At 37.6% G+C, this 12,059-nt stretch overlaps 1 protein-coding gene across 2 annotated transcripts in view; it reads right to left on the reverse strand.

The window, feature by feature from the left end:
- Positions 1-12,059, reverse strand: part of LOC135197785 (uncharacterized) — a 186,174-nt gene that overhangs the window by 101,438 nt on the left and 72,677 nt on the right. Inside the window, exon 1 of one of the 2 annotated variants that reach the window (XM_064224893.1) lies at positions 3,362-3,397. The exons of the other annotated variant lie outside the window; for it this stretch is intronic. Within the exon in view, the coding sequence (XP_064080963.1) occupies positions 3,362-3,382 (21 nt within the window). The 5' untranslated portion in view covers positions 3,383-3,397. Of the gene's footprint in view, positions 1-3,361; positions 3,398-12,059 lie in introns of those variants that run through there. 2 annotated transcript variants of the gene reach the window in all.

Consider the following 12,059-nt stretch of genomic DNA (forward strand, 5'->3'; position numbering starts at 1 on the left):
GATTATTGAATAGTATGAAAGAGACATTTGTGTGACCAACTTAACATCTTATTTTTAATATTTTATTGATTTACTGTAATAATTAGGCTTGTTTTTCAATGTTTTATTATTAGCAAACATGTTTTGTGCCTACCCAGTACAGTCAACTATCAGTAATACAGCCACAATGGACGTAGACCAGCTTACTTTATACAGTACAGGCAGTCCCAGGGTTACGACGGGTTTGGCTTACGACATTCCGAGGTTAAGGCGCTTTTCAATTATATTCATCAGAAATTATTTCCAGGGTTACGACGCATGTTCCAGGGTTACAATGCCTCCAACGCTGATCTGGCAGAATAAATATGACACCAAAAATGCAAAATAATCAATATTTGAAGGTTGTTTTGATGAAAAATGCAATAAGAATGCAGTTTACATAGTTTTGAATGCTTCCATAGCAATAAAACTAAGGTTTTCTTAGGATTTTTTATGATGTTATGGGTCACGACGATTTTCGGGTTACAACGCGTCTCAAGAACGGAACCCCCGTCGTAACCCGGGGGACTGCCTGTATAAAAAAAAAAAACTTCTAGTACAATATTTATCTAACTCTGAACTTATTTAACTGTAATGATTTGTGTGCAAAAGGCAAGGTTAAAATAATAGTAGGTGGTTAAGAACAGATTAATGCATTTTCAGTTATTTCTTATGGAAGAAATTGATTCGCATCTCGACTGAATTGCATCTCGGTGCTTCTGGAACAGAGGCGTTAAGTTAAAGGCAAGGCTTATAGGCCACGTGGAAGGAGCGCTGTGTACTGTCTGGATTACTCTTATTTTGCCCAATATGATAAAATGGCCGAAGTCAACATTTACTGCAACGCTGATTTCCAAATTGATGATATCCAGTAATAAAAGCGCTGGCAAGGAGACGGGGGCCACGGAGCCGGCAGTGGCAATCTGAAAATTAATTCCAAATTACCCACAACATAAAAACAAAGAATTCTCACACAATATTTATGTCTAACGCACTATGGAGGGAATTTATCCTTAATCAAACACAATGGGAGAACTCTATAGTGCTTAAAGAGAATGGCTCAATTAAGATTTTTGTTTATCTGGGACGATCACAAAGATAGCATGCGGCCGCTAGGTAGAAAGGAACAAAGGGAGGTTCGTTTTGAGAAGTTAGAATTTGAATTGGAAAATGTTGGAGAGTTGGTTTGACTCTGAGGAAAAGAACTAGCAATATGACTGTAACTCAGACGTACCTGGATGCCTTATGGAGAGTAATTTGGAGAGGATGGCATCAGCTTTGTCCGAATTTAGGGTGCACCAGTTTGCACCTTTGTTTAGGCCTATGGGCAGGCAGGGTCGGGCGTCTGTCCATGATGAAAGACTGAACTGGACTGAGAAAGAGGTCAGGTGCTACTGCTTGGGATTAGGGGTAGCTCTCCCCCCCCCTGTTGGCAGGTCATTCTGGAAACAGACATACGGCCAGCGAAAGAGTCACAGAATAAGGGATTTTATGAATAGGCCTAGGAAGTACCTAACTAGCAGCACGCTCCCCTTGGGATATGTCCCTAATGCTTAAGTTTTTATTTCCCCGCTACTACGACTGGCACCGGACATGCCTATGTCTGGCCTGGCCTGAGTTTCCCTCCTAAAGTCAGCTGATGTTAGGAGTAAGATGGCTGCCGTTTCTAGTTAAAATACTGGAGAGATGAGGCAATCTATAAATGTCTATATATATATATATATATATATATATATATATATATTATATATATATATATATATATATATATATATATATATATATATATATATATATATATATATATATATATATATATATATATATATATATATATATATATATATATATATATAATATAATTTATATACACAATATAGATATGTATGTGTGTAAATATACATGTATACCATATCTCAGTACTGTACATATCCTTTAATAACATATGAATTGTGTGTGCCAGCTCGGCCCTTGTCCAGAGCTTCTACGAACCCACACCAATTGGAGTATCAGATCCGCACTGAATTCTGACCTCCCTGTAGGGTTCTGCAGGGGCAGGATTGATGTGCTTGCCAGTCTGCCACGAAAAAGACGGTTGTGACGCAGCACCTCAGTGTTTGGAGGTCTCATCACCACCCTTGGCATGGGCTGATGTTTTTCTACACTCAAGGCGTGACAAGAAAAGATGCCTGATGAAGTCTCTTGGCATTTGGAGAGGCTCAACTCCAACCTTGGAGCTATCTATTTCCTAAGGGTTGCCGAATGTTGCCCCTCTCTCCAGTCATGAGTCAAAGCAGGTCTCACTGAAAACTCTGGACCCTCCTGTGGTACACTGTAGGCATTACTTAGGGTCCTTTGCAGCGTGCCTTTGGCCCACAGCTGCAACCCCTTTCATTCCTTTTTGCTGTACCTCCCTTCATATTCTCTTTCTTCCACTTTACTTTCCACCCTCTCTTAAAAGTTGATTCATAGTGCAACTGCAAGGTTTTCTTCCTGTTAAATCTTTCAAACCTTCCTGTTAATTTCCATTTCAGCACTGAATGACCTCATAGGTCCCAGTGCTTGGCCTGAGCCCTAAATTTTTTTTATTCATCTCACTCACTCCTGCCAAAGAAGGTCGTTGAGAAGCCTTTTATCGCAAGGATCGGAGTAACTTAGGTCATGAAGATGCTGAAAATATTGACCTTTTTCGCTAATGTGGACGAGTAGACAGTGGGCAGACTAGGCTGACACAGGTCATGTGACCCACAGTACCATCCGACAGGATTTTGTTTTCTAGCAGTCAGTGACAGACAAAGCGAGCCTTGTTACAAAAAAAACTCATTAAAAGCAAAGGTTTCCATTCCCGTCGGAACAAACTAAAATTCAGTGTTGAACTCAAGTACGGAAAATTTTAGAATTTGGTCACCTAGTGTTTAAGTACTGACTTGTGTTTGCTCAGATTTGAATATATCTGTGATAGCCACATTCTACCGTTTTAAAATTTTTTTAGCTAATTCAATACACGAACACATTTTTTTCTCCCCATCGTGTTTTGAGCAGAATTATTGTTAAACAGGTGGTTTGCAGCAACACTTGGGGTATAAAAGGTAAAAAGCACAAGATAAGACGCCGGAATAAGGAATAACATGACTGTTTGCCTCACGTGTCTGGCAAAACTTAATTTGCCACAGTATGACCAAAATAATCCCATAAACAACGTCCTCGTTATGGGACAAACTTTTCCTCAAACAGATCGCTTTCCAACAATTCATTGCACACTGGCTAAACACACTTATGTAAATTTCCATAGCCATTTAGTACCATAACATTACTGTACATACACATACCGGTTACTACCGACCTTACAGAACCAGGGGCGCATTTCTCTCTAGAGTGGCGCAACTTCTCAAGCAACGTTCAACTGGTACGGACAGGTTCAATGTTGGGTTACAACTGGCGTCCCCCGACGTCCCGTTTGGCTTTCGTACTAGGCTGCACCTAGCAATGGATCTCTCTCTCTCTCTCTCTCTCATGCATGTTACCAACGGCTTGTCAGTAATTTACCAACGGCTTGTCAGTAGTTTACTAAGTAATGCACAGATCACGTCTATAAAAATTATGCTTTGCATTGATCCACAGGCATGAATTTGTGTACAAAAATAAAAACTATTTTTCAACCATTTCTTTAATGTTTCCTGCAAACAAAAGTTGAAAGCGACTGTTTAAATTTCAGTTCATCTCAATTCCTAACTTCTACGCCGGTTACCAACAATTCTGTCATGCCGGCTTTGCAAAAAATAATAATAATAATTATAAAATAAAAAGTAAATAAATAAAAAGGCAAACGTAATACCTTCACAACACCTTGTGTGATATGACCGGAAAATCGTTATTGTAAAGCCACCTTCCTATGTTTCCTCATTAACAGATTTCGGGGAAAGCGGGTGGCCCTGTTTTCTTGGTGGTCAAAATAGGAAATCATACAAAAAAAATATGGAATCAAACAAAAACAAGAATCACACTCAAAGCGATCTAGGGTGCAGGAACGCAAAACGTTTCTGCTGCGCGTCCAGAGTTTACCATGATGCAATCAAACCACGCCCAGATACACCGGGTGGATGGCAGGCTCCATGCAACACTGTTGCTATGAATTTGATGGGCTGCATAAATGTTAATTATAGCAAGCAAGCTCAGAAAAGATATTTTTGGTCATATCTAAATGTGAAGAGAGAGAGAGAGAGAGAAACAATCCTGTCATCTTTTCACCTTATAACTCAATAGTAGGTTATTTTTACGTGCCAATGCCAGCCATAATTATTCTAAGTACTACGTCCACTAGTTTTTCGTCACCTCTCTCTTAAATTTTTGGTAGTGAATTTCCCTCATTTTCACTTGCAACTTTAAAACTGAAGCATGCAATGAGGCAAAAGTAACTTGTCTCCGCCTCCGGTACCACAATTGCGCTAGGTTTGCAGTTACTAACTTCACATTCTCTCTCTCTCTCTCCGTTTATCCTCCTGAATCTAAATCATTCGTGAAGGCAACTTCATTGTTAAAATTGTACTAAAAATTGATTATATAAATGAAGTCCGTAAACGGATTTTAAGCCAAAGGTTAGGGCCGGTTAAAGAATTTAAGGTAGGTCAGCTTAGGTGGCTCAAGATGTTCCCCCTCCTGAACTAGGAAAGCTTCGGTGGGCAGAGGAATGTGTTATGCTATCCTTAACAGTTGTGAGAAACCACAGTTAACTGTTCCATGTCAAAGCTGACTTGAAAGAGAGCATTCACACTTGTCTGTTAATCTTTTCTTTGAAAGAGTTAATGAAAGTTCTCTTGTGTTCAAGTAACTCGGGCTGTTACTAGTCTTGTATGTAAGACACTGCAATTTGAAATTAATGTACCATCACCATAGTCGTCAGTGATGTTTAGTACTAGGATTTTGTCTTGTCCTCCTTTAGTGGGTCATAGTAGAATCCCACACTATTACTAATCTGAAAAAGTTAATTCCTGCGGGAGATTTTAATAAATGAAGGTTAGTTATCATCTGGGAGACTGAAGTATATTAGTTATAGTCTTTCTGTGTATGAATGTGCTGATTTTAATTCTTGTCTTCTGCTTAATTGTGTTCCATATGTAACACTTTTTCATTATGAATTGTAAATGTCACTGAATCATTTTTCATTCTTATTATTGCTCTTTGCTTTGTGTAAAATTATTTTTGCCTTTATTTGTGTGTTTTGCAATTATTAAGCGTGAATCAATTACCAGTATCTATCATGAATAATCTCTAAATGTGTTAAATCCAGTAGTGCTATTATTGAAAGTCCTTAGTGGGTAATGAAGTAGGACACAGTCCTTTTAAAGTTACAAAAATATATAGATATTTGCGATATCATCTCAGGTCTGACAGAAGAAACAACCTGAGTCTACGAGAATCAGAAATTCAATTTCCCAAACATCCATTATGGGCTTTACTGAGAGATAAATGTATAAAAGTTCGGACATTTTATCTTGTATTATTGTAGACCATAGCAGGCTTACTACAATGATTGTGAAACTATATAAGCGTACCTGATACAATTGTCAATGTGACTATCTGGTTGAAATTGTTAAAAAATTAAAAAAGAAAGGCATGAAAAGAAAACGCATCATAACAACTTACGTGATGATTACTACAGCAATCAAATTCATGCTTAGAACGAGGTCAAATTACTCTATAGAAAGTTTAGCAGAAACCAAATTAGCACAACATTAAATAACTGAATGAATAAAGTCCAGACTTAGAAGAAGAACTATTTGAAAGCTATGTAATAAAACACGCCAGAGTTTAGTCTGTAAAATGACGCAAGATCTCAGTGCTGGCCTCAAACTCTGTAAGGGAGCGATACGTATAGGCGGAAAAAGTGCGCAGAATAAGGTGTTTGCAGTGTACTCTAATCCCGCCTCTATCGTCTTTGGGAATAGAGCATGATACCTGAAATCGTGCAGAAAAGCATATCCTACTTTGAGTCGCGCTGGCTTCCTCTGGCTAATGGCTATACGTATTCCAGTCGAGATGAGGCCAGGAAGCGAGATAGGCAGAGTTAATTTTGGTTATGCCACTTTTTTAGTCCTAATTATTGCTCATGACGCAATGATTTTTATTAGATTGGAATGTAATATTGAATTTAGGTCAATAGCCAAGCGCGGGAACCTATGAGATCATTAAGCAATGAAACGGTAATTGAAAGTAAAAGGGTTTGAAAGATGTAACAGGAGGAAAATCTCGCAGTTGCACTAGTAACCATTGTTGGAAAGTGGTTGGAGAGTAAGATGGTATAAATGGAGGCAAGTACAAGGAATGACCGAGGTTGCAGCTAGGGGCCGAAGGGAAGCTGCAAAGAGCTCAAGTAATGCCTACAGTACACGGCGTGAGGTGCACTGACGAACGACCCTCCTGCATTCTTAAGCTTTATGGTCTTCATTTTCATACTCGACTGCCATGATTGCTTGCTATTATTAACCTTGCGCGTTTCCTTATTATTAAGGTTTTCGTTGCACTTACATTTTAGCATTATATTTACACTTCCATCCGCGTGGATTTATCACTCGTGTGATTATGAGCTTTCTATTTCAATTACCATTAAGCTTCTGTTGTCGTTATTTTTTACAATAACTATAAAGAGACCGATTTTAGTGCTGACTACTACTATAAAGAGACCGATTTTAGTGCTGACTACTACTATAAAGAGACCAATTTTAGTGCTGACTACTACTGTCTCCATTATTACTTAATAACTAAACACGTTCCCCTTGAAGTTGTCCGTATCGTCCACTATTTTTAGTAAATGTAAAATTCCAGAGACCTAATATTACACATTTTCCTGTATTTGCATATATTGCTAGTACTACCTTTTCTCACTTTTACAAACATACAAAACTTTGAACATATTAAGACCAATAAAGTGAAATTTGTGAAAATGGAAATAAGAATTTCAACCAATGGATCCATTGCTCTTATTATTGACATATTTATTAAGAAACGAGATACGTACTAATACACTGAGTCTCTTAAATAATGGATGGAGATTGGACCAGAATGGCTCACCGACATAGTTGGACGCTATTCATCCAATGAAGTGTATTTAAGAGATGAGAATGATAAGGGGAAAACTGACTTTGGAGGTGAGGAGGATGATGGGAAAACTGGCTTAGAAGACGAGAAGGATGAGGGGAAAACTGCCTCAGGAGAGATGGATGAAGGGAAAACTGATTGAGGAGATGAGAAGGATGAGGGGAACACTGACTTAGGAAATGAGAACGATAAAGGGGAAAACTGATTTACGAGATGAGCATAAGGGGAAAATTGGCTTAGATGAGAAGGATGAGGGGAAAATTGGCTTAGAAGAGAAGGATGAGGGGAAAATTGGCTTAAGATGAGAAGGATGAGGGGAAGAGTGATGAGAATGATGAGGAGAAAACTGACTTATGAGATGAGGAGGATGAAGGGAGAATTGACTTAGGCAATGACAAGGATGAGGGGAAACTGAATTAAGATGTGAGAAGGGTGAGGGAAAACTGACTCTGATGAAATGTGAGGGGGAAAATTGACTTTGGAGATGGGAATGATGAGGGGAAAACTGACTCAGGAGATGAGAAGGTTGAAGGGAAAACCGACTTGGGAGATGAAAAGGATGAGGGGAAAACTGATTTAGTGATTTATAAGAATAAAAGGTCGAGGGGAAAACTGACTCAGGAGATGAGAAGGATGAGGGGAAAACTGATTTAGTGATTTAGAATATGAGAAGGTTGAGGGTAAAACTTACTTAGGAGATGGAAAGAATGAGGGGAAAACTGACTCAGGAGATGAGAATGAAGGGAAAACTTACTTAGGAGATTATAAGGATGAGGGGAAAAGTGACTCAGGAGATGATAATGATGAGGGGAAAAGTGACTCAGGAGATGATAAGGATGATGGGAAAAGTGACTCAGGAAATGAGAAGGACGAGGGGAAAACTGACTCAGGAGATGATAAGGATGAGGGGAAAAGTGACTCAGAAGATCATAAGGATTAGGGGAAAACTGACTCAGGAGATTATAAGGATGAGGCGAAAACTGACTCAGAAGATTATAAGGATGAGGGGAAAACTGACTCGGGAGATGAGAAGGATGAGGGGAAAACTGACTCAATAGACGATAAGGATGACAAAAAAACGACTAAGGAGATTATAAGGATGCGGGGGAAACTGACTCGGAGATAAGATGAGGCGAAAACGATCAGAAGATAAGGATGAGGGGAAAACTGACTCGGGAGATGAGAAGGATGAGGGGAAAACTGACTCAATAGACGATAAGGATGAGGGGAAAACTGACTAAGGAGATTATAAGGATGAGGGGAAAACTGACTCAGGAGAAGAGAAGGATGAGGGGGAAAATGGACTCAGGAGATTATAAGGATGAGGGGGAAAACTGACTCAGGAGATGATAAAGATGAGGGGAAAAGTGACTCAGGAGATGATAAGGATGAGGGGAAAAGTGACTCAGGAGATGAGAAGTATGAGGGGATAACTGACTCAAGAGATGAGAAGGATGAGGGGATAACTGACTCAGGAAATGAGAAGGATGCTGGGAAAACTGACTCAGGAGATCTTACAGACCTTACATCTTCTTCGGGTTGCCCCAGGTCCCTCAGTGTGAGGCACCTCTAATGTCTACCAGAGTTGCCAGTACATCTTCCGGTATATTTTGCATCTTCCAATCTTGGATGGTCAGGGATGCAGCTTTGATATTTGTCGAGCTTATTCTTAAACACATCTACGCTCACTCCTGATATATTCCTCAGATGAGCTGGCAACGCATTGAATAGACGCTGCATTATCGATGCTGGTGCGTAGTGGATTAATTTCCTGTGTGCTTTCCTTATTTTTCCTGGTATAGTTTTGGGCACTTTTAATCTACCTCTGCTTGCTCTTTCTGATATTTTTAGCTCCATGATGTTTTCGGCTATTCCTTCTATCTGTTTCCATGCCTAAATTATCATGTAGTGTTCTCTTCTCCTTTCTAGACTATATAATTTTAAGGATTGCAGTCTTTCCCAGTAGTCCAAATCCTTAACTTCTTCTATTCTAGCTGTAAAGGACCTCTGCACACACACTATTTGTGCAATATCCTTTTGATAGTGTAGGTACCATATCATATTGCAATATTCAAGTGGACTACGAACATATGTTTTATAGAGCATAATCATGTGTTCAGCTTTTCTTGCTTTGAAGTGCCGTAACAACATTCCCATTTTTGCTTTACATTTTGCCAATAGAATTGCTATTTGATCATTGCATAACATGTTCCTGTTCATTATCACACCAAGGTCTTTAACTGCTTCCTTATTTGTGATTGTCTCATTATTAGGTCCCCTATATGCATATAGCTTTCCTTCTCAGTCTCCATAATTTATTGATTCAAATTTATCAGAGTTAAATACCATCCTATTTACCTCTGCCCAATCATATACTTTGTTAAGGTCTCTTTGTAGCACGTGCCTATCTCCATCACAAGTAATTGCTCTACTTATTCTTGTGTCATCGGCAAAACTACTCACTACCGAGTCCTTAACATTACTGTCTATGTCTGCAATCATAATAACAAACAGTAATGCAGCTAACACCGTACCTTGTGGCACACCAGATATTACCTTAGCTTCATCCTTTTTCTCATCGTCTGCAATAACTATCTGTTTTCTGTTGTGTAAAAATTCTCTTAACCATCTTCCTACTTTATCCACATTTATTATGTTTTCAAATTTTCTTCGGTAATATATTATGATCTACCTTGTCAAAAGCTTTTGCAAAGTCTAGATAAACCACATCTGTTTCATTTCAGCTTTTCATATTTTTGTATTCATATTTTTGTATATGTTCTCACGGTGGACTAACAGTTGGGTTTGTGTACTTTTTCCGGGTACGAAACCATGTTGTCCTATATTAAACAAATTATTTTTTATTAAATGTTTCATAATATTTTTCTTCATTACCCTTTCATACACTTTCATAATATGTGATGTTTGACTCACAGGCCTATAATTACTTGCCTCTAGTCTTGATCCACTTTTGAAAGTAGGGGTAATATATGCTAATTTGTGCTCATCATAAATCTTGCCTGTATCCACACTTTGTCTTAATAATATTGCAAGTGGCTTTGCGATAGAATGAACTACTTTCTTCAACAAAATAGCAGGGACACCATCAGGCCCTGCTGCAGCTCCATTTTTAATTTCATTAATAGCCTGCACAATATCAGCTTCATTAATATCTATGTCTGCTAAATATTCACTATTTTCGTCCCTTACTTCTATATCATTATCTTCATTATCAATTCTAGGGGTGAATTCTCTCTTATATCGTTCTGCCAATATGCTGCATATTTCCTTTATTTCATTCGTTAATCTCCCTCCAATTCTTAGAGAGCCTATTTCTATTCTTCTTTTATTCATCTTTCTCGCATACGAGTACAATAGTTTGGGGTTTTGCTTGATATTTACTAGGGTTTTTTCTTCCAAGTCCTGTTTTTCATTTTCTTTTGATTGTATAATCTTTTGTTCTGCATTTTCTATCTTACTTTTTAGTTCGATCACTTTCCATGCATTTTTTTCTTTTGCAAGACCTTTTTTCCACTTTCTGATTTTCTGGAACAAGATCCTTCTGTCTCTTGGTATGTATGACTGATGTTTACTTTTCTTCTTCGGTTTATATTTATCCACTATTTTCTCTAATATTTTATATAATATCTCCGTATTCACCTTTATATCATCACTTTCGAAAATCTTATCCCAATCTTTGTTTAATTCTTCATTTATTTCTGACCGTTTTATATTTTTACTGTAGAAGTTGTATTTTCCATATCCTTCCCACTTTCTCATTTCTTGCTTATCTCTGTTTTCACTTGCTTTGGAATGGACTGTTAATTCTATGACATTATGGTCTGAAATACTCGCATTATAAACTATCATTTCTTTAACATAATTCACCTCGTTTACAAATACTAGGTCTAAAATATTTTCCTTTCTTGTTGGCAGGTGATTTATTTGTTGAATGTTGTATTCTAGTAGCATATCTAATAGCTTTTCGAATTGCCTCTTATCTTCTGCACTACTATTACTCTCTTTTATATGTATAAATAAAACCACAATCTCCTATTCGTTCTTTCCAGTCTACGAAAGGAAAGTTAAAGTCTCCGGATAGGAGAATAGTCCAGTCCTTGTGATTTCTACATATATCATCCAATTTTTCTATTATTGTGTCAAACTCTTTAGTATTAGGGGGTCTATATATTACTATGTTCATTAATTTTTCAGATTCATATTTTACAGCTATTAGTTCACATTCTGAGTTACTATATTTCTCATATATTTTTCCTAGTCTTTTGTCTTTCCCACATATAGCGGTTCCCCCTTGATTCCTATTTTTTCTATCTGATCTATAAGTTTGGAACCCTTTTATTTGATCGTCATTCCCAGTCTCTGGGGAATACAAGGTTTCACTTATATTCATTATATCTATTTTCTTTTCAATTTGGGTTAGTTCTTCTAAGTACTCTATTTTTCTTTTTGAGTTACTCGTAACTAAACCCTGCGCATTCATCACTATGATGGTTTGCGTGTTTTCTCCTTTATTTAATATGGGTAATAATAAGGATTTTCCAACGTCTCTTTCCTGTTCTAGTATGTTGTTCTTTTCTTCATTTCCAGAAATTCTGACATTAAAAAATCCAACTTTTGAATAATTTTTGATCTTCCTTCATCATAATTATTCATTTTGTGTCTGAATCTGCAATTTTCTCTGTATCTGCAATATCCTCTTGCATTGTAAATACAGTATTTATCTCTTGAGCTGTATCTTGGAGCTGATGCTTGGAAATTCTTTGCTGACACTCCATATCGCGGTGATGACTTGCTTTTTTCCCTCACCTCATATTCTTTGTTCCTCTCATTATTTGTTTCTTTCTTATTTTGAATTTTATTACTTGATTGATTATTTAATTGATTTTGATTCGTGGCAACAGGGTGCGTATATTTACATTTTTTGT

The sequence above is a fragment of the Macrobrachium nipponense genome, chromosome 21, assembly GCF_015104395.2.
Source record: "Macrobrachium nipponense isolate FS-2020 chromosome 21, ASM1510439v2, whole genome shotgun sequence".
In the NCBI taxonomy this organism is placed as follows: Eukaryota; Metazoa; Arthropoda; class Malacostraca; order Decapoda; family Palaemonidae; genus Macrobrachium; species Macrobrachium nipponense.